Source organism: Hyla sarda, chromosome 5 (genome assembly GCF_029499605.1).
Source record: "Hyla sarda isolate aHylSar1 chromosome 5, aHylSar1.hap1, whole genome shotgun sequence".
Taxonomy (NCBI): Eukaryota; Metazoa; Chordata; class Amphibia; order Anura; family Hylidae; genus Hyla; species Hyla sarda.
The window spans coordinates 225,244,841-225,272,664 of NC_079193.1; the positions used below are offsets into that span (position 1 = coordinate 225,244,841).

Sequence of the window (27,824 nt, forward strand, 5' to 3'; positions counted from 1 at the left end):
TTCACACTGCGGAAATTCTGACGCTGAATTCCTTTCCGCTTGAAGAAAGAACATATTCATTCTTCAAGCGGAATCCGCGAGCAGAAATCAATAGAAGTCAATGGTAAAAAAAAAATTTTCACACGCAGTTTTCACACGCAATTTGCACGAAAATGGCTGTAAAACCTTTCACTTCTTTCTCCCCCATTTCCGCGTGCAATTCCGTGCAAATTCCGCGCAAATAGAAAGTTATTTTTTCCGCACGCAAATTTTTCAGCGTGAATTCCTCTTGATTTGCTCTGTGTGAACGCACCTTATGAATAAATAAAGCAGGGTTTTCCAAACAGTGTGTCTCCTGCTGTACCAAAACTACAACTTCCAGCATGCCCGGAGAGACAAAGGCTGTCCTGGCATGCTGGGAGTTGTAGTTTTACAACAGCTGGAGACACACTGTTTGGAAAACACTGAAGTTAATCCTCACACACAGTGCTGCGTCCTTTCCTGGAGTTTCTTCCAGCCCTCTCGTATTTCTCCCATCCAGGTTCTGGGTACCCTGCCTGTCCCCTTCCTCCCCGTTCCCGGACCATGTGACAGCTGACGTCACAGCTCGGTCACAGCGATAGACCCCACCCTGCCTCGGCTTTCTATTGGTCGGAGGAGGCGGAGAGAAGCAGACACACATACACAGTGCAGCCCTCACTCTTGCTAGAGTTCACTCTGTGGCGGCGTAAACGTGACTTCCAGCCTTCGGTTTTTTTTTCATCTGCTTGCCCCTTATTTATGCCCCCCTCCCCCCGGTCTGTGGCCCCCCGCAGCCCCGGCTCCCCAGGTGACACTACTGTGCAACATGTAGCTGCTGAGCAGGCGCCACCATCATGTTCCATGGGCACTGGAGACTGTGAATCCTAACCACAAAGAAGCACAGGGCGTCGTGTGCCTGCACCTCTCTCCTTCTCCAGCAGCAGCAGGAACGTCTCGTCCACTATGGTTCTTCTTGTATTAAAGTGATCTTGTATTGTATGCACCGCCAGCCACAAAGGAGGATTATTGCTCACAAGGTGAAGCCGGTGACCGAGGAGGAGGCACAATACCCGGAGCGATCGGCTCCAGCACCCGGATCTTACGCTTCTTGAGCCTTTTTCTCCTTCTTCTTCTTCCTTTCTTTTTTTCATGAAGCAATGATGTCGTGCCGACCCGACTCGGATCTCAGAATGAGCAAGGAAAGGCCCAAGAGGAACATCATCCAGAAGAAATACGTAAGTAGGGCCGCCGATGGCGTGTTATTGTTGTGCGTGGCACCTTGCCAGGCGGACCTTTAAATGCCAAGGCTGTAGAGTGGTGCTGTGCCTGGCCGGATCTCCATGCCTGTGCCTGCACTGACCTCAGATGACACGATCTTATGGAGAGGGCTCGCTGGGGATCGTACAATGACATGGCTGCTCTGCTGGCCGGCTATGGCGGTGATCGGTAGGGAGCAGGCTTGGGCTTTCCTTTGTGTTGTTGGATGCGGGGTCAGGACGCTCCTGGGGTGGCTATTTATATGTACGTGGAGTTTGTGTTCACATTGTGCGGGGACGTGTAAGGACGGATCCGCATTGCAGAGGATGTGGTGTTGGTGCTGGGCACAGCCGCCCTTGTACGATCGTGCCGGGCTCCTTGTCAGGAAAGCCATGGGCTATAGAATACATAGAAACTTGCAGAGCGCTCTGGCCGCCCGTGCCCCCTCCTCTCTGCATCGGAGATACTCGTGCCACCCTACAAGGAATCGTGTCGCAGAGAGTCTGCCTGGCAACATCTCAACTCCCCCTAATGGTCAGGGGCGGTGTTTGTTTGGAGGTGGGGAGGGCTATAGACGGCATGTGTGAGCAGACCCTGGCCCATAAATCAGCCCCTTCCCTCCCACTTGCAGCCATCAGCATGGCCGCTGTCTGCTCACCGGCCGGGCCCCCTCCTCTCCTGCCGGCTGTGAGGTGTCCTAGGCGGCTGTGTGGCGTCACAATGCCCTGCCGAGCCTGGCCTAAGTGCCATCCTGACTAAAGAGAGGGCAGAGGAGGACAGGAGCTGTGGGGAGGCACGTCATAGAGGAGGCGGGGCGGCCTGCTGGTGCCCTCTGGGCATTGGCGATGTTACATTGTGTAATGGCTGCTCGGTGAGGGTGGGCATGGGCTTTACGTCACAGCTAGAGGGCATCTACACACGGGCAGGAAAGATCGGTGAGGCCAGGTCATGGAGTCAGAGCTAGAGGGTCCCGTCCCATTGCTTCTTCATACGTGACCCCGTGGACATCTGTCAGTATACATTCTGCCTTAATTAACTGTTATATGGGACCATCTACCAGATCGGTGTATGGAGAACGAGCCATACAGTGTAATGATCGGCCAGATCTGTGTATGGAGAACGAGCCATACAGTGTAATGATCGGCCAGATATGTGTATGGAGAACGATCAGCCATACAGTGTAATGATCGGCCAGATATGTGTATGGAGAACGATCAGCCATACAGTGTAATGATCGGCCAGATATGTGTATGGAGAACGATCAGCCATACAGTGTAATGATCGGCCAGATCGGTTTATGGAGGGCTGTCAACCATACAGTGTAATGATCGGCCAGATCTGTGTATGGAGAACGATCAGCCATACAGTGTAATGATCGGCCAGATCGGTGTATGGAGGGCTGTCAACCATACAGTGTAATGATCGGCCAGATCTGTGTATGGAGGGCTGTCAGCCATACACTGTAATGATCGGCCAGATCGGTGTATGGAGGGCTGTCAACCATACAGTGTAATGATCGGCCAGATCGGTGTATGGAGGGCTGTCAACCATACAGTGTAATGATCGGCCAGATCGGTGTATGGAGGGCTGTCAGACAGATCTTTGTATGGAAGGCTGACATATGCATCTGATCCAGAATGATCCAATGGTGATAACATTGGGAGCCCTCAGTTATTTTTTTTAATTAAAAATGATCAAGCAGTATTCTACAAAGGTCTCCATCAGGCAGGGTTTGACAAATATCTAAATGCCATATTTATCCACAAAAGAACATGGCACTAGTGAGTTACATAAGACCTGGATGCATATGTTTTCCTTTCCTAATATACTGGTGAAGTCCTTTTCGGGTGGATCATGCTATTTATATCACAATGGCAGCAGGGGATCTAAAATGGTGACATACAGTATCGGATACCTGTGGTTATGAGCAGAGACAGTAGATTCTGGGCCCCGGGTAACATCTGGATAAGGGCCCTGTGTGTGTATATCTGCAGATGGGTCCTCTCTCCTTCTGGAGAGAGTTCTGGCTTGGCATAAATCTCAATCAGTTCTGAGACTTCTTAACTGGATCCTGAGCTGTTTTGCAGGACGCACTACCTGTGTAGGTGGTATGGTGAGCTCATTTGCAGATTTGTTATCCAGGAGCCCGCCGAGTGCTATATGGCCTACTTAAATCTCCGTTCTACACCAGAAGTGGTGTCCTCTCCCTGAGGAAAATACTGATATCCTTATGGGGCAGAGGTGCCATGGGGCCTCTTCACCACTATTATGCCTTTAGAGTCCTATATATTCTACATTATACGTATATATTTCTGTAAATTAAATATTTTAGGATACGCCTTGTATCCACAGGCCTTATTTGTGGGACATCTAGGAGTTTCTAGGCTTTGTCTGGTGAGATGCCAGGATAGTGGACTGAATTTACTCCAGGACTGTGGTTTATTAACCATTTTGTAATAGCATGTGGTTATATTAGCCACACGATCATCATAGGAAATATCCATGGTACACGCTTACACCAAGGAATCGACTGCTGTCTCCACCTAGGCTCATAGATATACAAGAAAATGCGGAGTCTGCCATCTACAAGCCAACGATAGGCCAGACCACTGTTATCTGAAGTATTGGGAACCCCGATATAATTTCATCTACCCCAGCAATGCTGGAGGAGTCCCAACTATTAGGAAAGCCTTGGAACCTCCTTCCTTCAGGCTTGTGGGGAGTAAGACCATAACAATGAATTCATTGTCGGATGTACATGGAGATGTTAGGAATTTGGAATGGTGCACACTGGCTTGTAGCCGATGTAGTATTACGGACCACAAAGTAAAAAAAAAATCTGTATCGTATACGCTACGTGTGACCCTGCCCTAAAGGTTCCTTTGACAATCACAGCTAAACTTGTAATGAACAATAATCTGTCCACATGGCAAGGTTTCCACTCATGTCTTTCTGTTATTTTGGATTGTTGCCACTGCAGTTTTTGAGCCAAAGTGGTGGCTTTACATGTGCTTGCTAAGAGCAGCAATACGCCGCTATGAGCAGACACACTGAAGCAATGCGCGGTGTAATAGCGCGCATCGAGGCCGCTCCCCCTGCTCTATGAGCTAGGCAGGGAGCTGCCGTGATGTGCGAGTATACTGCACGTGTGCACTGCGACCCGCACATGGCAGTGTGTCTGCTCGAAGCAGTGTATTGCCACTCCGAGCAGGCACATGTAAAGGCAGCATACAGCAGTCCTTTAGCGGCGGATACTGTTTTTGTCCAGATTAATCTACAACTAAATAGCTGCATTAGACTACAGCAGTGCTTCCCAACCAGTGTGCCTCCAGCTGTTGCTAAAGCACAACTCCCAGCATCCCATATTTCTTTGGACTGCAGCTGTATCAATCTTGTAGTGCCACAAAGTCACTGAGAGATTTATCAAAAAATGTGCAGAGGAAAAGTTGCTGAGTTTCCCATAGCAACCAATCAGATCACTTCTGTCATTTTTGAAAAGCCTCTGAAAAATGAAAGAAGCAATCTGATTGGTTGCTATGGGAAACTCAGCAACTTTTCCTCTGCACAGGTCTTGATAAATCTCCCCCACAGTGTAGTACATGGGATTGTGGATAGGGCAATGAGGCTGTGTTTTGTTGCAGTTTTATCTGTTACACCACGGGTTCCAAAATTGTAGTAAAATCTCAGTGATTTTAAAGGGGTACTCCACTGCCCTGCTTCCAGAGCTCCGCTCCCCAGCGTCCGGAACTTTATTGTTCTGAACACTGTGTGCGGGCTTCAGTGTTCAGGGCCGCCCCTCGTGACGTCATGCCCGCTCCTTCAACGAAAGTCTGTGGGAAGGGGGCATGATGTCACGAGCGTGACTCTGCTGACACCTCTGTCCATTTTAGAAACTCTCCAGAGCAGGATAGGTTTGCTATGGGGGTTTTCTCCTACACTGGACAGTTTCAGAAAGGAGATTAAAAAAGAAAAGCACTTCCTGTGGAGCAGGAGGCGTGACGGTTACGTAGTAGCTGTCACGCCCACTCCCATAGACATGAATTGAGGGGGCTGGCTGTGACGTCACAAACACAGAAGCTCCAAGCTTCCATTTTCCAGACACCAATGCTGCCGGCCCGGAGAACGCGGGGGTCCCCAGCGGCAGGACCCCCACGATAAGACATCTTATCCCCTATTTCCTAGATCTGCAGTAAATCAGAGCAGCTATTGGTGTAAAGTTCTAGGTATAAATGAATAATCTACATTGCCTGTACACCAGGACCATGCTATTAACCTTCCTATGTGCTACGTGCCGCCTGCTTTCTTCTGAGGAAAATCTAACAATCTTTCCAGTCTCCTCCTCCCTGCTTTACTTCCCAGATCTCGTCCTCATATTCATTTGTGCCTTGTCACCTTGTTGCTCAGTTCTTCTCACAAAAGAGCGTCTTTTCTTCCCTGATTTGTATTGTCTCTACTCTGGTATTTTACATTGTTTTGCTTTTGTGCAGACTCGCTGTTTTTTTTTCCGAGTGTGTTCATTCTGTGCAGGAAGAAAGCAGCAGCAGCATAGCAACCATCGTCTGCTAATTCTTCCAGCTGTTCCATTATTCATTTTGCTGCTGCCATCCCTCACTTACTCTTCTCGGCCTCTCTCACTTGCACCTGTTTCTGACTATGCCAGACATCGTGCACTTTGTTGTAAAAAAAAAAAGTCTCAAACATCTGGACCCCAATTGTTTGGGTTACCTTTTTAATCTGGTTTCCACAGCCTCCCCTCCCCCCCCCTTCAATGGTAAGTTATTGCCATTGGCAAGACTTCTAATGGTATCAGTTATTGACAGTCATACATGGTTTTCTATTAGAGTTGTTCAGTGACAGAAACAACCTGTGCATAGTGTCAAAATATATAACAGATTAATTCATTTCATCTGTGATTTTTTTTTCCCCTGTAAGCTGGGACATCATGTCACAGCCTAAATAGCAGCTCCGTCCCTCATCCTCCCTCCCCACACCCACTCTCTTTCCTTAGTATCAGCATGGGCTGCAGTAATGTGAAGGAGAGGGCTGGTTTTACTTTTAATAATCTTTATGGCTGATTAGATAAGGCAGCAGAGAGCCCCGTTCTCAGCTGTTTAGGTTTATAAACTAAACTAGGAGGGATGAAGCTGCTGCTCATGCTGTGATATGAAATCACAGGTTACAGGAAGAAACCATGAAGAAACGGATGATCTGTTCACTTTGGATAATAACACTATATTAGGAAGTTGCTTTATTACACATTTTGACCCCATGCACAGTTGTTTTTGTTGCCGAACAACCCCGTTTAAAGGATTTATTCACACATACAGTATCCTGCGCATATTTGCACAGGATTTTATCAGATTTAAAACTAAATGAACAGTTTTAGATCCTGCAGATGAAATATGTGCAGGAAACTGTACTAGTGTATAGACCCTAAACTACACTATCCAGATTGTTGAGTCCAGTGCTATCGCTCTGGTCCACCCTATTTCCTTGGTGTACCTCCCTTGATGACATCAGTACTACACAACTGGACCTGCATCTCTCCATGCCCAATCTGAAGAATGGTATCTTACCTGTCTGTAGTATGTTTACATTTCACTTTACCTCCTGTCTTATATATAACAATACTAATGTGATCTGGTTTATACTATTAGAACTGTTATGTAGGCACGATCTCCTAGGTTTTCCTACAGTAGACTGTATAGATTTTGGATCAGGCATAAGATTTTGCGTTTTTTTTTAAATTTTTTATTTTTTTTTAGGCTTAAAACATAATGGAGATTTTAACAAAATCTGTGCAGAGGAAAAGTTGCCCATAGCAACCAATCGGATCGCTTCTTTAATTTTTCAGAACCCTTTTTAAAAATGAAAAAGTTCTGATTGGTTGCTATGGGCAACTTTTCCGCTGCACAGATTTTGATAAATGTCCTCCAATGATATTTGTGCAAATTGTGAGCAGACTGGAGCCAGCATAGAAAAGTATATTTACTTATCTCTTAGGTCTACATGTGTCACAAATCACATGCCGTCAAAATGTGGTCTCTTGCTCACCTATAGGTCTGCCTACACATCAGTGCAGGAAATGAATGTGTAAGTACATCTTTATCACACATCTCGGTGTTCATGTGTGTGTCACACTGTCTTTGTGGTGTCCATTTGGCATATTTTGTTATATTTTTTCATGTGACAGCACTGCAGAAATTACACTCTACTACAATGGAAAATAGTAAGTGCACAGCCTGTATAACAGTGTTTAATGTTCTGTCCCCTCAAAATAACTCAACACACAGCTATTAATGTCTAAACCTTGGCAATAAGTGAGTGCACCCCTAACTGGAAATGCCAAAACTGGGCCTAGTTAGCCATTTTTTCTCCTGTGTGTCATGTGACTCATTGGTGATTCAAGGTCTCAGATGTGAATGGGGAGCAGGTGTCTTAAATTAAAGGGGTACTAAGTCTATGGGAGGGGCTGTGACAGCCGTCATGCCCCCTCCTATAGACTTGCATTAAAGGGGCGGGGCGTGACATCACGAGCTCCCGGCTCCAGCATTCGGAACAGTTTGTTCCAAACGCTGAGCAGCGGAGTACCCGTTTAAGTGTTTCTCTACTGACACTTGCTGAGTGGTCACTGAAATTTCAACATGGCAGCTCATGGCAAAGACCTCTCTAAGGATTTAAAAAAAAAAAAGTGCACTACAGTCAGGTCCATAAATATTGGGACATTGACACAATTCTAACATTTTTGGCTCTATACACAACCACAATGGGTTTGAAATGAACAAGATGTGCTTTAACTGCAGATTGTCAGCTTTAATTTGAGGGTATTTACATCCAAATCAGGTGAATGGTGTAGGAATTACAACAGTTTGCATATGTGCCTCCCACTTGTTAAGAGACCAAAAGCAATGGGACAGCATAATCATAAATCAAACTTTCACTTTTGAATACTTTGTTGCAAATCCTTTGCAGTCAATTACAGCCTGAAGTCCAGTTCCTTTCCTTCTCCATACTCTTCTCTTCCCATCACTCTGGTATAAGTTGATCTTCGTCTCATCTGTCCATAGGATGTTGTTCCAGAACTGTGAAGGCTTTTTTAGATGTCATTTGGTAAACTCTAATCTTGCCTTCCTGTTTTTGAGGCTCACAAATGGTTTACATCTTGTGGTGAACCCTCTGTATTCACTCTGGTGAAGTCTTCTCTTGATTGTTGACTTTGACACACATACACCTACCTCCTGGCGAGTGTTCTTGATCTGGCCAGGGGGCCTCCGGTCGGCTGCGTTTTCGGCCGTATGCGGTTTCCCGACCGCAGGCAAAAACGCCGGCCCCCCCTCCTCCCAGCCGTATACGGGAACCGTAGTTACAAAACGTAGTGTGAACCCAGCCTTAGAATTGTACTTTTTTTTGAAAGTCTGACAAGCAGCTTGCTGAGGAATCAATCTACATACTACCCATTCAATTGTATGGAGCGTGAAGGAGGGGAGACAGGCAGCAGAGAAAGTATAGGAGACATCATAACAGCTAGGCTCCTCATGCTAGCTCAGGGACAACTGGAAATTAAAAATTGAGACTGGATAGCAGAAACTTGCGTAAAATTCCATTATAAAAGTTTGTCTACCTGTCATTTGGAAAATATTTTTATATAATGTAGATAACATTGTTATTTGTAATATACATTGGTTAAAAATCTGTAGTTTTGTCTCTGCATATTGCCTGTATGTCTCTTTGCAGAGACAAAATACAGGAAGTGTTGACAGACAAGCGGGGCTCTGTGCCGTGAGGACGAGCGGGGCTCTGTGCCGTGAGGACGAGCGGGGCTCTGTGCCGTGAGGACGAGCGGGGCTCTGTGCCGTGAGGACGAGCGGGGCTCTGTGCCGTGAGGACGAGCGGGGCTCTGTGCCGTGAGGACGGGCGGGGCTCTGTGCCGTGAGGACGGGCGGGGCTCTGTGCCGTGAGGACGGGCGGGGCTCTGTGCCGTGAGGACGGGCGGGGCTCTGTGCCGTGAGGACGGGCGGGGCTCTGTGCCGTGAGGACAAGCCCTGCTTGTCCGCCCACACTTCCTGTATTTTGTCTCTAAAGACACATAGGCAAAAGCTGCAGATACAGCATTTTTTCACACAAAAATCTGTACTTTGGTTAAAAAAAAAATTATATTACAAATGTACAAATGGGGGAGATTTATCAAAACCAGTCCAGTGGAAAAGTTGCTGAGTTGCCCATCGCAACCAATCAGATCGCTTCTTTCATTTTTTGAAAAGGCCTCTGAAAAATGAAAGAAGTGATCTGATTGGTTGCTATGGGAAACTCAGCAACTTTTCCTCCTGACAGGTTTTGATAAATCTCCCCCATAGTTTTATCTACAAAATAATGGGTAGAAACAATTCTGCTCCTTATGTATTTGCACAATAAAAAAAAGTCCCTTTGTATTACAGCTACGCTTTAAACTTCATCTCAACTTCAGTTTTTGGAACTCATGAATGTCTGGCATTGTCCTTTATGCTTTTTACGTTATCATCCTCGTTGCAGTGCCTGTTTTTTCTGTCATTTTCCTCAATGACTGCTTGTAACCTCTGTCAAGATTAATTTTGGCTCAAAAAGTAGTTTTGCTGTTATCTGGCCGGGTGGCTTTCCAGTATAGCTGTTATTTCATATGAATGAAAACTTAAGTTCAGGAGTGTATTATTGATTTCTGATAGTTGTTTGTTTTTATTTTTCCTTTCTTGACACGACCTGTTAGTAAAATTTAGTTTTGTGGTCAGTTGAGAATGCTGAACAGTCACTGTATATCATGTGTGGTTACATATAAAGTTCCCGAAGTCCTAACACTGCAATTCAGTAGTTGCGTTTTTGGTAAGATGGGTATAATGTTTTACACCTCCCATCCATTTTTGATTCAGCTTGACCTCAGCTTTGTAAAAGATCACAAGCTAACCAAATTACTGACAAATGTGAGATTATAAATGTATTTATTACTTATTACTATTCTTGCATTCTAATCATTTGGGTTAATGTTTATAAAAGGGGTACTCCGGCCTTAGACATCTTATTCCATATCTTACCCCCTAAGACATCTTACCCTCTGATCAGATGTCTAAGGGGCGTAGTACCCCTTTAATGCCAGTTGTTCTGTGTTGTTCTTTCTTATTGTTCCCCTTTAAATAATTGTCAACCTTATATTTTCATAGTGGATAAGTTATCTCTTAAATGTAGATTTTGCATAGTGTTTTTATGTGTGTGTGTGTGTGTATATATCAGCAGGACCACAACCTCCGCCTTTGTGCAAGGAGGAGCACTGCCAGAGCCCTGCAAAATGACCTCCAGTAGGCCACAAATGTGCATGTGTCCACTCAAATGATCAGAAACAGACTCCATGAGGGTGGTATGAGGGCACGACTTCCACAGGTGGGGGTTGTGCTTACAGCTCAACACCTTGCAGGACATTTGGCATTTGCCAGACAACACAAAGATTGGCAAATTCGCCACTGGAGCCATGTGCTCCTTCACAGATGAAAGCAGGTTCACACTGAGCACGTGACAGAGTCTGTAGATGCCGTGGAGAACGTTCTGCTGCCTGCAACATCCTCCAGCATGACCGGTTTCTCGGTGGGTCAGTAATGGTGTGGGGTGGCATTTATTTGCAGCACAGCCCTCCATGTGCTTGCCAGATGTAGCCTGACTGCCATTAGGTACCGAGATGAGATCCTCAGACCCCTTGTGAGACCATATGCTGGTACGGTTGGTCCTGGGTTCCTCCTAATGCAAGACAATGCTAGACCTCATGTGGCTGGAGTGTGTCAGCAGTTCCTGCAAGAGGAAGGCATTGATGCTATGAACTAGCCCGCCCGTTCCTCAGACCTGAATCCGGTTGAGCACATCTGGGACATCCTGTCTTGCTCCATCCACCAATGCCACGTTGTACCACAGACTCTCCAGGAGTTGGTGGATGCTTTAGTCCAGGTCTGGGAGGACATCCCTCAGGAGACCATCCGCCACCTCATCAGGAGCATGCCCAGGCGTTGTAGGGAGGTCATACGGGCACGTGGAGGCCACACACACTACTGAACCTCATTTTGACTTGTTTTAACCCCTTGGGGACGGAGCCCATTATGACCCTAAGGACAGGAGCATTTTTTGCAAATCTGACCACTGTCATTTTAAGCATTAATAACTCTGGGATGCTTTTACTTAGAAATTTGATTCCGAGATTGTTTTTTCGTGACTGACTTATTCTACTTTATGGTAGTGGTAAATTTTTGTCAATACTTGCATCATTTCTTGGTGAATAATTCCAGAATTTGAAGAAAAATTTGAAACTTTTGCATTTTTCTAACTTTGAAGCTCTTTGCTTGTAAGGAAAATAGACATTCCAAATAAATGATATATTGATTCACAAATACAACATGTATACTTTATATTTGCATCATAAAGTTGACATGTTTTTGCTTTTGGAAGACATCAGAGGGCTTCAAAGTTCAGCAGCAATTTTCCACAAACAGTTTTGAAGTGGATTTGAAGGGCCTTCAAATGAGAAATACCCCACAAATGACCCAATTATAAAAACTGCACCCCTCAAAGTATCCAAAATGACATTCAGTAAGTTTGTTAACCCTTTAGGTGTTTCACAGGAATAGCAGCAAAGTGAAGGAGAAAATTCAAAATCTTCATTTTTTACACTCGCATGTTCTTGTAGACCCAGTTTGTGAATTTTTACAAGTGGTAATAGGAGAAAAAGCCCCCCCAAAATTTGTAACCCAATTTCTCTCGAGTAAGGAAATACCTCATGTGTATGTCAAGTGTTTGGTGGGCGCAGTAGAGGGCTCAGAAGGGAAGGAGCAACAATGAGATTTTGGAGAGTCAATTTTGCTGAAATGGTTTTTGGGGGGCATGTCACATTTAGGAAGCCCCTATGGTGCCAGAACAGCAGAAAACCCCACATGGCATACCATTTTGGAAACTACACGCCTCAAGGCACGTAACAAGGGGTCCAATGAGCCTTAACACCACACAGGTGTTTGACAACTTTTCGTTAAAATCGGATGTGTAAATGGAAAAAAAAATGTTTTCACTAAAGTGCAGTTTTCCCCAAATTTATCATTTTTACAAAGGGTTATGGGAGAGAAGGCCCCTTCCCCCCCCCCCCCCAAATTTGTAACCCCATCTCTTCTGAGTATGGAAATACCCCATGTTAGGAAGTAAAATGCTCTGCGGGCGAACTACAATGCTCAGAAGAGAAAGAGCGCCATTGAGGTTTTGGAAAGAAAATTTGTTTGGAATGGTAGTCAGGGGCCATGTGCGTTTACAAAGCCCCCTGTGGTGCCAGAACTGTGGGCCCCCCACATGTGACCCCATTTTGGAAACTACACCCCTCACAGAATTTAATAAGGGGTGCAGTGAGTATTTACACCCCACTGGCATTTGACAGATCTTCGGAACCGTGGACTGTGCAAATGAAAAATTAAATTTTTCATTTTCACGGACCACTGTTCCAAAAATCTGTCGGACACCTGTGGGTAAATGCTCACTGTACCCCTTAATACACTACATGAGGGGTGTAGTTTCCAAAATGGGGTCATATGTGCAGGTGGGGTCCATTGTTCTGGCGCTATAGGGGCTTTGTAAACTCATGTGGCCTTCAATTCTGGACACATCTTCTCTTCAAAATCCCAATGGCGCTCCTTCTCTTCTGAGCATTGTAGTGCGCCCGCGGAGCACTTTACATCCACATATGGGGTATGTTCTTACTCAGAAGAAATGGGGTTACAAATTTTGGGGGGCTTTTTTTTCCTATTTTCCCTTGTGAAAATGAAAAATTTAGGGTAACACCAGCATTTTAGTGAGAACATTTTTTTTTTTTTTCATTTTCCCATCCAAATTTCATGAAAATTTGTCAAACACTTGTGGGGTGTTCAGGCTCACTATACCCCTTGTTACTTTCCGTGGGGGGTGTAATTTCCAAAATGGGGTATCATGTGGGTATTTATTTTTTTGCAGTTATGTCAGAACCACTGTAAAATCAGCCACCCCTGTGCAAATCGCCAATTTAGGCTTCAAATGGATATAGTGCACTCTCACTCCTGAGCCTTGTTATGCGTCCGCAGAGCATTTTACGCCCACATATGGGGTATTTCTGTACTCAGGAGAAATTGCGTTACTAATTTTGGGGGGCTTTTTTTCCTTTTACTGTTTGTGAAAATAAAAAGTATGGGGCAACACCAGCATGTTAGTGTGTGGTAAAAAAAAAAAAATGTTTACACTAACATGCTGGTGTTGCCCCCAACTTTTCCTTTTCATAAGGGGTAAAAGGAGAAAAAGCCCCCCAAAATTTGTAGTGCAATTTCTCCCGATTACGGAAATACCCCATGTGGCCCTAAACTGTTTCCTTGAAATACGACAGGGCTCCAAAATGAGAGCGCGCCATGCGCATTTGAGGACTAAATTAGGAATTGCATTGGAGTGGACATGGGGGTATTGTACGCCAGTGATTCCCAAATAGGGTGCCTCCAGCTGTTGCTAAACTCCCAGCATGCCTGGACAGTCAGTGGCTGTCCAGAAATGCTGGGAGTTGTTGTTTTGCAACAGCTGGAGGCTCCGTTTTGGAAACACTGCCGTACAATACGTTTTTCATTTTTATTGGGACAGTGTAAGGGGGTGTATATGTAGTGTTAAGTATACCATCTGAATGCAAAAGTGGGCGGGGCCGCGGTCACTCACCCGGCGTGGTGAGGAGGCAGAGACCGAGGCATTTCCGGCACGCTAAGGAGCTCCGTGCGGCGTGACGTGGGTAAACAAACACCATTTGAGCAATCCTACGCACTGTATCCTGGAGACCGGAGGCGTCTTGTGTGGCGCATGCGCACACTTGGACGGAGTGAGGACGGCGCCATCTTTGAGAAGGGATGTGTGGGCTCCGGTGTATCACTGCAATCTCCTGGTAGGTAATTTCTGCACAGGGCAATAACGGAGTGTCACGGGAACCGCAGCAGTTGTCCTATAGGCCACCAGAGGCAGCCAACACAGAGTGCCGGTGTGCTACCCGTCACTGGAGAAGTGACAACCCCTTGCTTGGAGTCACATGTGGGGTGGCAACAGAGGAAGAAGGTGGTCCCAGGTACAAGTGCTGGTGTTGTATATAGGAGAGGTGCCTGGTCTGCCTTAATGGTTGGCATGGGTGAGTGAGGGGCCACGGGTCCACTTCTGCAAAAAGAAAGGAAAAATGATGGTGAGCCCACGCATTCCTTTTCAAAGATGGCGTCGTTCTTGGTCTGTCCACATGTGCGCATGCGCCGCACAAGACTCCTCCGGTCGCCAGGATACAGTGCGTAGGATTGCTCACATGGGGTTTGTTTACCCACGTCACTTCCGCACGGAGCTCCTTAGTGTGCCGGAAATGCTTCGGTCTCTGCCTCCTCGCCTTGCCGGGTGAGTGACCGCGGCCCCCGCCCACTTTTGCATTCAGATGGTATACTTTACACTGTATTTCCTTGCAACACTATTTGTGTATAATTTGTGCGCCTTACTTATGCACATCACTTATATCTCCACCATGCACTTTATAATGTCTCTGATCGCTGTAATTCCAGCACTGCATTGATTTGTTTACATGTCAATCATGTTTGTGGGGGCAGTCCTGCGTGACCTATAAATACTCTCCTCTTTCACCATTTTGTTGCTTGACAAAGGCAGTGTGAGGCTGCCGAAACGTAGCTCACTTTGGAGTAAAGACATCACTTTATTTCACCAGCCTGGAGTGCCACTGCTTCTACTTTGCTGTACTACTTGGATCTCTGACCCAGATCAACAACAAGGAGGCACCCGTTCACCTTTACCGCTGGAGTGCTGCTTTCCTCTTCTAATTTATATATATATATATATATATATATATATATATATATATATATATATATATATATATATATATAATATATAATATATATATATATATATATATATATTGTATAAAAAAGTAAAGAAAAATCATGTAATGTTCCTGTGTTCCTTCTGTTTGAGCCCTGACCTCTTATCCCGCTGTAGGTCCTTGCCACTTCTGTGTGGTTTCACAAGTTTCTAAACTGCTCATTAGGGTCAACTTTTCGGGTTTTCTAAAGAAATGGCCACTAATGTAATGCAGGATATCTGAAGGGGGAGGGAGTGAGTCTTGTGCTTTACAAAGATAGTCTTACGATATTGGGAAAAACAGTTCTCTGTAAAGGTCCAGCTGGGCTGCAAGCTTAATTCATTGCTCCATGGTGGGATCACCACAGCTGCTGGAGGGCCTTTAGAAATGCAAAAAAGCTGTCAGTGTTTGTTCATCAGTGACACATGCGATGGGGCCAAGTTTAGGAACCTGCATGGAAACATGCTGCATGGAAACTGGAAACATAATTGAGAACATCATTTGTGGTTTTGATGGCTGCTTTGTCCCTTCTAGTCCTTAACTTTTTTTTTTTTCCCCCCTTAGGATACGAGAAAATCTAATTTTTACCCCTAAAATATTTTAAATATTTCTAAAAGTAAAAAAGTGGTTTGTAACCTAAAATAAACATGATAGTACATGGGGTTCCCTATTTATTGTGGTTTATTTGTTTATTTATTTATTTTTTTTTTTGCATTTTTAAATATGTTTTCCACTGGAGTACCACTGTAAAGGGGGAGATCTTTGCAGATATCATACCAGCATGGAGGATCCTTAATGTGGAGCAATACTGGTTCCTTTTGTTGCCCTACAGGCTTCATTGTGTGCCGAGAGACTCTACCTTAACCCCTTAAGGATGCAGGACGTAAATGTACGCCCTGGTGAGCTGGTACTTAACGCACCAGGATGTACATTTACGTTCTATGCATAACCGCGAGCATCGGAGAGACGCTCGCGTCATGCAGATCAGAACAGAAGACGCCGGGAAGGCAGCGGAGGCAGGTGAGGGGACTACCGGCTGCCATGCTGGATGATCGGATCGCTGCAGCAGCACTGTGACTGCGATGCTGCAGATGCCATGATCTTTATTGATCACGGCATCTGAGGGGTTAATGGCGGACATCCGCGCGATCGGGGATGTCCGCCATTACAGGTGGGTCCCTGGCTGCTAACAAAATCCCCTTTGGATAGGGGATAAGATGTCTAGGGGCGGAATACCCCTTTAATTTATATATTTTTATAGTTCGGACATTTACGCACGTGGCGATACCACATGTTTGTTTTTTATTTACGGTTTTTTTTTTTTCTTATGGGAAAAAGGGGGTGATTCAAAATTTTATTAGGGAAGGGGTTAAATGACCTTTATTAACTTTATTTTTTCACATTAAAATGATACCCATGGTTACATACATTTCTATATTTGTTCTGCTTTTACAAAATCAGTTTGTTTAAAATCGACCACCTCTAACTTTCTTATTTTTCCGTATTCAGGGATGTGTGAGGGCTAATTTCTTTTTTGCGCCATGTTCTGTAGTTTGTTTTGGTACCACGTTTCTGTATATGTGCTCTCTCCTGTCTGATAGCACTCCTCTGTGCTCTCTCCTGTCTGATAGTACTCCTCTGTGCTCTTTCCTGTCTGATAGCACTCCTCTGTGTGCTCTCTCCTGTCTGATAGCACTCCTCTGTGCTCTCTCCTGTCTGATAGTACCCCTCTGTGCTCTTTCCTGTCTGATAGGACTCCTCTGTGCTCTCTCCTGTCTGATAGCACTCCTCTGTGCTCTCTCCTGTCTGATAGTACCCCTCTGTGCTCTTTCCTGTCTGATAGCACTCCTCTGTGCTCTCTCCTGTCTGATAGCACTCCTCTGTGCGTTCTCTCCTGTCTGATAGCACTCCTCTGTGCGTTCTCTCCTGTCTGATAGCACTCCTCTGTGCGCTCTCTCCTGTCAGCACTCCTCTGTGCTCTCTCTCCTGTCTGATAGTACCCCTCTGTGCTCTTTCCTGTCTGATAGGACTCCTCTGTGCTCTCTCCTGTCTGATAGCACTCCTCTGTGCTCTCTCCTGTCTGATAGTACCCCTCTGTGCTCTTTCCTGTCTGATAGCACTCCTCTGTGCTCTCTCCTGTCTGATAGCACTCCTCTGTGCGTTCTCTCCTGTCTGATAGCACTCCTCTGTGCGTTCTCTCCTGTCTGATAGCACTCCTCTGTGCGCTCTCTCCTGTCTGATAGCACTCCTCTGTGCTCTCTCTCCTGTCTGATAGCACTCCTCTGTGCTCTCTCTCCTGTCTGATAGCACTCCTCTGTGCGCTCTCTCCTGTCTGATAGCACTCCTCTGTGCGCTCTCTCCTGTCTGATAGCACTCCTCTGTGCGCTCTCTCCTGTCTGATAGCACTCCTCTGTGCTCTCTCTCCTGTCTGATAGCACTCCTCTGTGCTCTCTCTCCTGTCTGATAGGACTCTTCTGTGCTCTCTCTCCTTTCTGATAGGACTCTTCTGTGCTCTCTCTCCTTTCTGATAGGACTCTTCTGTGCTCTCTCTCCTTTCTGATAGCACTCTTCTGTGCTCTCTCTCCTGTCTGATGGGACTCTTCTGTGCTCTCTCTCCTGTCTGATAGGACTCTTCTGTGCTCTTTCCTGTCTGATAGCACTCCTCTGTGCGCTCTCTCCTGTCTGATAGCACTCCTCTGTGCGCTCTCTCCTGTCTGATAGCACTCCTCTGTGCGCTCTCTCCTGTCTGATAGCACTCCTCTGTGCGCTCTCTCCTGTCTGATAGCACTCCTCTGTGCGCTCTCTCCTGTCTGATAGCACTCCTCTGTGCTCTCTCTCCTGTCTGATAGGACTCTTCTGTGCTCTCTCCTGTCTGATAGCACTCCTCTGTGCTCTCTCTCCTGTCTGATAGGACTCCTCTGTGCTCTCTCTCCTGTCTGATAGGACAGGAGAGAGCACAGAGGAGTCCTATCAGACAGAAGAGAGCACAGGGGAGCGCTAGCCCACCCTCACTTACTGGACTGTCCATGCCTGTGCTTCAGCTTGGACAAAGCCACGGTTTTATAAACGTGATTTCTATAAAAAGGAAATAAAATTTTCTTATTAAATATATTAGACTATGCTACAGGGGCTATAAAGTTAATGTAGTTCATAATATAGTGTCTGTACCTGTGTGTGACAGTTTTCTCACAATTCTTCTGTGATTTTCACCCCAATATTTATTTTTATCAGCATATAAAATGACTGCTGTCTCTGATTTTTCCCAGCTTGCAATGCGGCCGAGACCTGACTCACTAGTCAGCTGATGACAGGGAGCCTGTCTGCTTCAGTGGGTGGAGGGATTGCTTGGTGGGAGAGAGATCAATCTGCAACTAATGCAACAGCTGTAGGCACCCTGATTGAAAACCACAGGTCTTTTGTTTCAATGGGTGGGGTGGCTGATGTGTGAGAGGGAGGAAAATGGAATTGTGGGATTTGTAGTAAAAAAAAAAGTCAAACAGGAAATAAAAGTTCACAAAAAGCTAGCCACAGTGTTATGGTAATATCACAACATAGCCATTTAGCCCCAAGACAAGCGCAGATCCTTCTTAAGCATGTCCATTACTGTCTGCCAGGTACATACTAAAATCACCTTATGGTGGATAACCCCTTTAAGGATTTGTGTTACATCTGCCCTACAATCCTATGGTGATCTAAGGGGGGTGTATCTCTTGCCAGAGTATGCCTGTATATACATCTAGGGGGATGTTTATATATCATGCAGGTTCCCAGAACATGTTTGCTGTAAAATAATGTGTATGCTGTTGTGCAATTTTTTTTTCTTTAACCCCTTAAGGACTAAGGACGTACCGGTACGTCCTTGGTCCTGCTCCCGTGATATAACGCGTGGTTACACAGTAACCCCGCATCATATCACGGCGGGCCCGGCGTCATAGTGAAGCCGGGACCCGCCGCTAATAGCGCGCAGCGCCGACCGCGCGCTATTAACCCTTTAGCCGCACGCTATTAACCCTTTAGGCGGCTAAAAGCGAAAGTAAAAAGTGCCGGTTAACTCAGTGGGCTGTTCGGGATACCCGCGGCGAAATCGCGGCATCCCGAACAGCTTACAGGACAGCGGGAGGGCCCCTACCTTCCTCCTCGCTGTCCGATCGCCGAATGACTGCTCAGTGCCTGAGATCCAGGCATGAGCAGTCAAGTGGCAGAATCATCGATCACAGGTTACCTATGAGAAACCAGTGATCAGCATGGAAGATCAGTGTGTGCAGTGTTATAGGTCCCTATGGGAGCTATAACACTGCAAAAAAAAAGTGAATGAATATCATTTAACCCCTCCCCTATTAAAAGTTTGAATCGCCCCCCTTTTCCTATAAAAAAAACAAACATATATGGTATCACCGCGTGCGGAAATGTCCGAATTATAAAAATATATCGTTAATTAAACCGCTCGGTCAATGGCGTACGCGCAAAAAAATTCCAAAGTCCAAAATAGCGCATTTTTGGTCACTTTTTATATAATTTAAAAATGAATAAAAAGCGATCAATAAGTCCTATCAATGCAATAATGGTACCGTTAAAAACTTCAGATTACGGCGCAAAAAAATTTGCCCTCATACCGCCCCATACACGGAAAAATAAAAAAGTTATAGGGGTCAGAAGATGACAATTTTAAACGTATTAATTTTCCTGCATGTAGTTAGGATATATATGTAGGATATCATTTTAATCGTATGGACCTACAGAATAAAGATAAGGTGTCATTTTTACCGAAAAATGTACTACGTAGAAACGGAAGCCCCCAAAAGTTACAAAACAGCGTTTTTTTTCCCCAATTTTGTCGCACAATGATTTTTTTTTTCTGTTTCACTGTAGATTTTTGGGCAAAATGACTGACCTCATTACAAAGTAGAATTGGTGGCACAAAAAATAAGCCATCATATGGATTTTTAGGTGCAAAATTGAAAGAGTTATGATTTTTTAAAGGCACTGAGCAAAAAATGAAAATGCAAAAACGGAAAAAAAAACCTGGTCCTTAAGGGGTTAAAGAAAGGAAACCGATTTCTTTTTTCCATTGTGTCATTTCCACCTTTTTTACCTTTTTTTTTTTTTTTTTTTTTTTTTTATATACCGTAACTGACTGTGACCAGTCTCTCATACCAGCTATGTGCCAGTGTCTCTGAGAAGAGTGGAACCCTTCAGTGCAAGGCTATGGTGTGCCTTAGCTGCCGGGTCATGTGTTTAGCAGGGTTATTATGAAGCTTTCTAGCTGTTTGCTGTGCAGAGCAGAAGCTTTATATAAAGCACTGGCTCAGTAAGACCAAGATCTTAACGAAATCACTTGTCATAAAAAAATTATAATTGTATTGCATAAAGCAGATATTTATTACACTTGACGATCCGGGTGAACTGGATACATTATTGTGTTGTCTCCTGTCTGGTCCACATGCTTGATATGTAAGCTAGCTCCCAATTGTATTGAGATGCTTACAGTAAATAGAAATGGTGTCTTAATGTATCGACTGTCTATACTTGTCCTCGATGCAGTACAAGCTTTGTTCTGTGTAGTGATGGTAGCCATTTCAGCTACAGCAGTGGGTCTGACTAGATGAGGTAATGCTGTAGAAAGCCATTTCCTCTGAAGGTTAATGGGACTATTTCTTTCCTGTCTAGTTGGGCAGTCTGAGCAACTTCCTTTCTTTCTTACCTTCTTCACTGCCTGGTAACAGGATCAGGTCTAGTGATCTGGTTTGTCCAGATTGCGGCACCCTAAAATGACGTTTGGCCGGCTCCTTTATTACCTGGGGGTTGTTCCCTTACATAATTCCTAGCTGAAGACTGCCCTATTTCCACAGCTGTTGTCTCTGCCATTCATCATACTGCTGAGCTAGCGGTGTCGGGAATCCATTGCTGTTGTGTCCTAGACAGGGCAGTGCTTTCAACCCATTGACGGTAATGAACATGTGAAAAGCACAATAAAATATTCAGTCTAAATACATACATAGAAAATACAAAATAATACAAAACATTATCTGGAAAAACACTGTAATATTAAAATGAAGATTTGGGCTAACTTGTGTTGATATTGTCCAATAGAGTCTCTTCACATACTACTTGAAGGATGTACCTATTGGTCCATTGGATGTACCTCCGCCCCTAGACATCTTATCTCCCATCCAAAGGATAAGGGATAAGATGTCTGATCTCCGTGCTGCACCCAGCGTTCGTTTAGAGCATCGGGTTCAGCGCCGGAGGCTCGTGATGTCATCGCCCCCTCAATGCAAGTCTTTCACACAGTCACGCCCCTTCCCATAGACTTGCCTTGAGGGGGCTGACCGTGATGTCACGGGCCTCCGCATCGCCAGTCATCTGGCTTGGAACGAAGTTCGCTCCGTGCACTGGGTGTCTGGGGTGCTGCAGCTGAGATCTTGGGTCCCCAGCGTCTGGACCCCCGTGATTAGACATCTTATATAAGATGTTTATGGGCGGAGAATACCCTTTAAAATTAGGGTATGGTCACACTGCATAATTCCAGCAGGAATTATGAACTATAATAGAAAGGTTAATGTTTTGTCAAGGTGTACAAAATATAAAAAGTTTTTGTATTTGACAGTGCCCAATTAAGGATAAAGCCAGTTTCATTTTTGCGTTTTTTGTTTTTTCTTCCTTGCCTTCTAAAATCCATAAATAATATATATTTCCATCCTTAGGTCCATATGGGGCTTTTTTCTCTTATTTTACCATAAACTGTATGGCACAACCAAAGAAATATTGTTTTGTGGGGAAAGTGGAAAAAAAAACATGCAATTTTGCAACTTTTGGATGGTTTTGTTTTTACGCAATGCATGTTAAAAATAGGTTTTATTCATTCTGTGAATAAATTCGATTAAAATAATACCCATGTTTACATGCTTTACTATTGTTTTACTACTTAAATGGGTATTCCGGCTTTAGACATTTTATCCCCTATCCAAAGGATAAGATGTCTGATGGCGGGGGGCCTGCCGCTGGGACCCCCCACGATCTCACTGCAGCACACGCATTATGTGTGGAGCTGCGTCTCCAGGCTCGGAAACTGGAAGTTTCTGGGACTGGAGACGTGACATAACGCCACGCCCCCCTCGTGATGTCACATCTCAACCCCTTCATTCATGTGTTTGGGAGGGGGCAAAACGTCCGTTACGCCCCCTCCCATAGACCCGAACGGAGGGGGAATGGCGTTAGGTCACATCTCCAGTCCCTGAAACTTCCGGTTTCTGAGCCTGGAGACGCAGCTCTGCACATAATGTGGGTGCTGCAGGGAGATTGCGTTGGGGTCCTACCAGCGTCCCCCCCCCCTTGCCATCAGACATCTTATCCATATGTGACTTTTCGATCACTCTTTATTTTATTTTTGTGGGATGTGATGTGACCCAAAAAAAGAAGTTTCAGATTTACAAATCTGTGTAACCACAAAAGAAAAGAAAATCTGGCACTACCGCTATGTATCCCATTTGAATCTTCCCTCCAATGATGTAGCCAGTGCTAGCATATAGGGAAAGTGTTTGATGCTGGTGGTGGTGGTGCTGCACGCGTGAAATAAATGAATGAACAATGCAAAGCAACTCACCCAGGTGCAGAGCAACTCACCCAGTAGGTTGATAGCAGCAGAATGATTCACTTCACGCCCATTTGGTGGACCAGCAGGGAGGCGGCAGAAGGAAACGGGGGAATCTGGCGTCGGGCCATAGCCGTATCTCACTGTTAGGTGCTTTGTCAGGCCCCTGTGACGACATCATGCTCACTCCGCTGGTTTAATTACCTATGGTGTCATATGACACAGGTGAGTAGGTGTAAACCGAAACATTAACCCTTAACGTGCCTATAACAAAACTAAGTGGGTTAAAAAACATACAAGGAGGAACAAACTTACATGTAAACGGGAACCAAGATATCAGCGGGTCAGATTTAGGCTTCCAATTCATTTTTATCATTAAGACCTAACGGGCCTAATGCATTTACTCTTAAAATCAATTCTGAAATAATGTCTGGTGCCTATCTTTTACCTTTTTTTATATGGTACTATAGGTTTTTGCGATGTAATGTCTCGGTCAGAATCTGTTTGTAACATATACCCTTTGGAATAAATAGATTGTTGAATTTTCTTGTTCAAATGAGTATTTTTTAAGACAAATGTGACTCTGGATGGATGTTAGTAGAGATGAGCGAACTTACAGTAAATTCGATTCGTCACGAACTTCTCGGCTCGGCAGTTGATGACTTTTCCTGCATAAATTAGTTCAGCCTTCAGGTGCTCCCGTGGGCTGGAAAAGGTGGATACAGTCCTAGGAGACTTTCCTAGGACTGTATCCACCTTTTCCAGCCCACCAGAGCACCTGAAAGCTGAACTCATTTATGCAGGAAAAGTCATCAATTGCCGAGCCGAGAAGTTCGTGACGAATCGAATTTACTGTAAGTTCGCTCATCTCTAGATGTTAGCTATCAATGTTTCTCCGTTTCCCAAGAGAAGCTATTCAGGATAATTTAAAATTAACGAAATGTACAGTAAAATCACAATCAAACTGGTTAACAGATACTAAACCTGTAGGGTGTCATTCATGTGGATCCTGTTCTTTTTGCCACATTAACTTAAAAACCAAAACTATTAAATTAGGAAGTTATACAGCGTATGTGAAACAACCAATTACCTGTAGATCAAATTATGTGGTATACTGCATGGTATGTAAATGCATTTTTTTCTACATATGGAAAACCAAGCGGCCTTTATTCCATAGAATAAGGGAGCACCTAAGATCCCTTGCTACTGGAAAAGGTTCGGCCAGATTTATAGATATGTTCAAATTTCATAATAGCGATGGTGCTACATTAGTTTGGCACCCTTGAAAGAGTAGAATTTTCTAACCAAGGTAAAGATGGGCACCAAACATTATTATGGAAAAAAAACAGATGGATTTTGAGTAAATGCATTAGGCCCGTTAGGCCTTAATGATAAAAATGAATTGGAAGCCTAAATCTGACCCGCCGATATCTTGGTTCCCATTCACATGTAAGTCTGTTCCTCCTTATGTTTTTAAGCCACTTAGTTTTTTTTATAGGCACGTTAAGGGTTAACTTTTTGATTTACACCTCACCTGTGTCATGTGACACAATAGGTAATTAAACCAGCGGAGTGAGCATGATGACGTCACGGGGCCTGACGAAGCACCTAACAGTGAGATACGGCTGTGACCCGACTCCTGATTCCCCTGTTTCCATCTGCCGACTCCCTGCTTGTCCACTGAATGGACGTGAAGTGAATCATTCTGCTGCTATCAACTTACCGGGTGAGTTGCTCCGCACCTTTCTTTCAAGTGTTTGCATAATTCACGAATCTGTTTAATTTTCTGGCACCAGTTAAAAAAAAGTTTCCAGTGGAGTACCCCTTTAAGTCCTATTGCATCAGGATGTACATTTATGTCCATTGTCCTTTTAGGGGTGGTTAAAGGTGTGTGTTGGAGTTATTTTATCATTTAGATCCCCAATACAGTGGTCTGCAAGAGCCTTTATTGCTATTGTGCTGCCCTGTAAGGCCTGTTGGAAATCATTGACAGGATTTTGTGGATTTTCCAGTTATTACTTAAGCGTCATAGTGGAGGCACATTTTATTTGACTAGCATGAAGGTTCTTGCCAAGTCCTGCTTGGTGGGTGGCTGCAGAAGTACATTTCACTAAACTAAAGGGGCTTGTTTATAAACATTTAGCACAGTGTGCGGCTAAATCCATCTGAACGGCGCTATAGTCATATGCACTTGAATAACGCCACCAGCAGAGAGCTACAATAAGCAATTTGATTTCTGACTCATGGAATACTTACCATAACCGAATACTTGCACTACTTTGTATGTAAAGGGCACTCGCATTTGCCTATTCTGAACATTGCAGTATGCTGTGTATTTTACATACCAGTGTATGCTTTATATAATACTCAATCTGTATTACATTGTACAACCGTACTGGTGTCTGTGAAATAAAGTAACCACTACAACATGTCCGTGTTATGATAGGTGACATAATGGTGTGATATGCAGCCAATGTCCATGCAGTCTTATTGAGTAGGTAACATCCAACTAGGCTGTACTCTAGGTGGTCCCCTTTTCGTTCTGTACAATAATTTGTTACCGGGTTTTTGATGTTCCACGAGTAACCATAAATGTTGCAGATTGGTTTATTACATTGTTACTACCTTGTTATCTGACACTACGAAAGTCCGTCCTAGTTTAACAAAAACTGCATGCGTTGTCACCTGTAAATAGTGTGGCTGTATGTATGAAGAATACAAATCACGTGACAAAAGGGGTTGTTCGGCATTAGAAAAACGCAGCTTTTTTTTTTACGTCAAGCCCCCCCCCCCCCCAATAGACGTCACAAGGGGGCGGTGTCAAGACATCACGATACTTCGGCCCCGTGGTCGTCAGGCTTCAGACACGGAGCGATCATAGCTTCGTGCAGCTGAGACAGGTGGGTGCTGCATGAGAGATTGCGGGACCCCCGCTATCAGACAGCTTGTCTTGGGGCCCTAGTACCCCTTTAAAACCTTCAGCAATCGGCTAGATCACTGGCCTCCAGTTCTTCTCAATATGGACTACCACAAGCATCTGCTAACCCAGCTGTCCTCTATCGTAAAATTGGCCTCCTCCAACGGAAGTCAATTGAGGCTGGATGGGGTGTGGTGTTTTAGTTTGGTAAGCAGCTCCTGTTTTAGAGCAAACCAAATTCCTGTCTGGTTCAAATGATGAGTTGCATGTTTTTAATAGAAGCTTATGTCAGGAGGTTCCTCCTTTCAGTATATCTCGTCCTGTGATATAGGCTGAGCTGCAGTGGGATGCTTTGGGTCATGTCAAACCGTGACATAGCTTGGTCAACTGAAAATATAAATTGCAAGCTCTACAGACTACATGGGATTCCTCAGGCATGCTTGCTGAGGACACATTGGTGGTCTCGACTGCTTGCAGTTTACTTAGGGCCCTCAACATCTTGGTGCAAATCTGTAGCATTTCTACATTTCCACAACTTGCTTTAAGTGTCACTGTACTGTAAAACCTGTAGATATGTGGTGTAGGGTCCCTACAGAAAACCTATAGTTTCTGGGCCAGCTTTGGTCCTAGTCCGACCCCAGATACAGACTTTCTCAACAGCTATGTAAGGAGAAATGCTAGCTTTTTAGTTTGCTTACAGTCTTAGCTATTGGTATAGTAACAAGTCAGGCTCCAGGCTTCAAAGGTCAGCATTATTGGTTTCTGAATGTGTGCGTCCTGTATCTGGGAGATGTAGTGGTTGGTGAAACTAGCAGAGTGAGACCGCTGGGGGTAGTGTTTCAGAATGATCATTGGGAAACACTTTAAAGGGGTACTCCACTTCCCAAGGATCCGGAAAATTTTGTTCCGATTGCTGGGTGTGGGCTGCAGGGGTCATGATATCACGGCCACACCCCCTCAATGCAATTCTATGGAAGGGGCGTGGTAGCCCTCCCATAGACTTGCATTGAGGGGGCGTGGCCGTGACGTCACGACCTCTGCAGCCAGCGTTAGGAACTAAATGTTTGGGACACTGGGGCAGTGGAGTACCCCTTTAACCTTCTGCCCTCAACTGCATAATTTCCTGTTTGCTTCCAATACAGTTGTCTGAGCTTCTTGTTTTTCCTCATTAATATGCTGTGATAGGTCATTGTGTATTTTATTTTTTTGGCCATCCTTGAATATCTTATCTGCATGTATGCAATCCCCTATTTCTATCTATTATGTTTATATATGGGGTGTTGTCGCCTACTATAAATGACAGTATAAAAGTAACCAATATGTTTGTTTATACAGATATTGTGAACGATCTATGGTTGGTTATAAAGTAAAGGCTATGGAAGACAAGCTGCAGTGTTGAAGGGCATGACCTCTGAAATCCTCTGCAAAATGTTGGGACGCCGTGTTCATTCTTGAAGCAGAGAAATCTGTCATGACCTTCCATTGACATCAATAGGGCTTTGATTCCAGGCAGATCTTCCTTTATTTTATCTAACACACAGAAAAAAAAATCATTGGCCCAGATAGCAATTTTAAGGGTACCTCTCATCAAATAAACTTTTGATATATTTTAGATTAATGAATGTTGAATAACTTTCCAATAGCATGTTAATGAAAAATATGCTTCTTTCTATTGTATTTTTCCCGATCAGTCCTGTCAGCAAGCATTTCTGACTCATGCTGGAGTCCTAAACACTCAGAGCTGCCAGCCTGCTTTGTTCACAGCCAAACAGGCTGTGAACAAATCAGACTGGCAGCTCTGAGTGTTCTCCTTTGTGAACAAAGCAGACTGGCAGCTCGTAGTGTTTAGGACTCCAGCATGAGTCTGAAATGCTTGCTGCCAGGACTGGTAGGGAGACCCCTAGTGGTCATTTCTTCAAAGTGGAAAATTAAATAGAAAGAAGCATATTTTTTTAATAACATGCAATTGTAAAGTTATTCTGCATACATTAATCTATAATATATCAAAAGTTTTTTTGATGAGAGGTACCCTTTAAGAAGTGATAAATATGGGTCATTATGTGGGCAAAATGGGGGAGAAAAGTGGTGCAGTTGCCCATGGCAACTTGTCGGATAGCTTCTGGTTGCTATGAGCATCTGCTCCTTTTTCTTCTGCACTTCTT

At 44.6% G+C, this 27,824-nt stretch overlaps 1 protein-coding gene across 2 annotated transcripts in view; it reads left to right on the plus strand.

Annotated features, from left to right (window-relative positions):
- Positions 1-666: 666 nt before the first annotated feature.
- JARID2 (jumonji and AT-rich interaction domain containing 2) overlaps positions 667-27,824 on the plus strand; it is a 159,699-nt gene continuing 132,541 nt past the window's right edge. The window contains exon 1 of one of the 2 annotated variants that reach the window (XM_056521214.1): positions 667-1,235. In XM_056521214.1, the coding sequence (XP_056377189.1) occupies positions 1,158-1,235 (78 nt within the window). In that variant the 5' untranslated portion in view covers positions 667-1,157. The remainder of the gene's footprint in view (positions 1,236-27,824) is intronic. The other variant, XM_056521215.1, reaches the window with a different exon arrangement.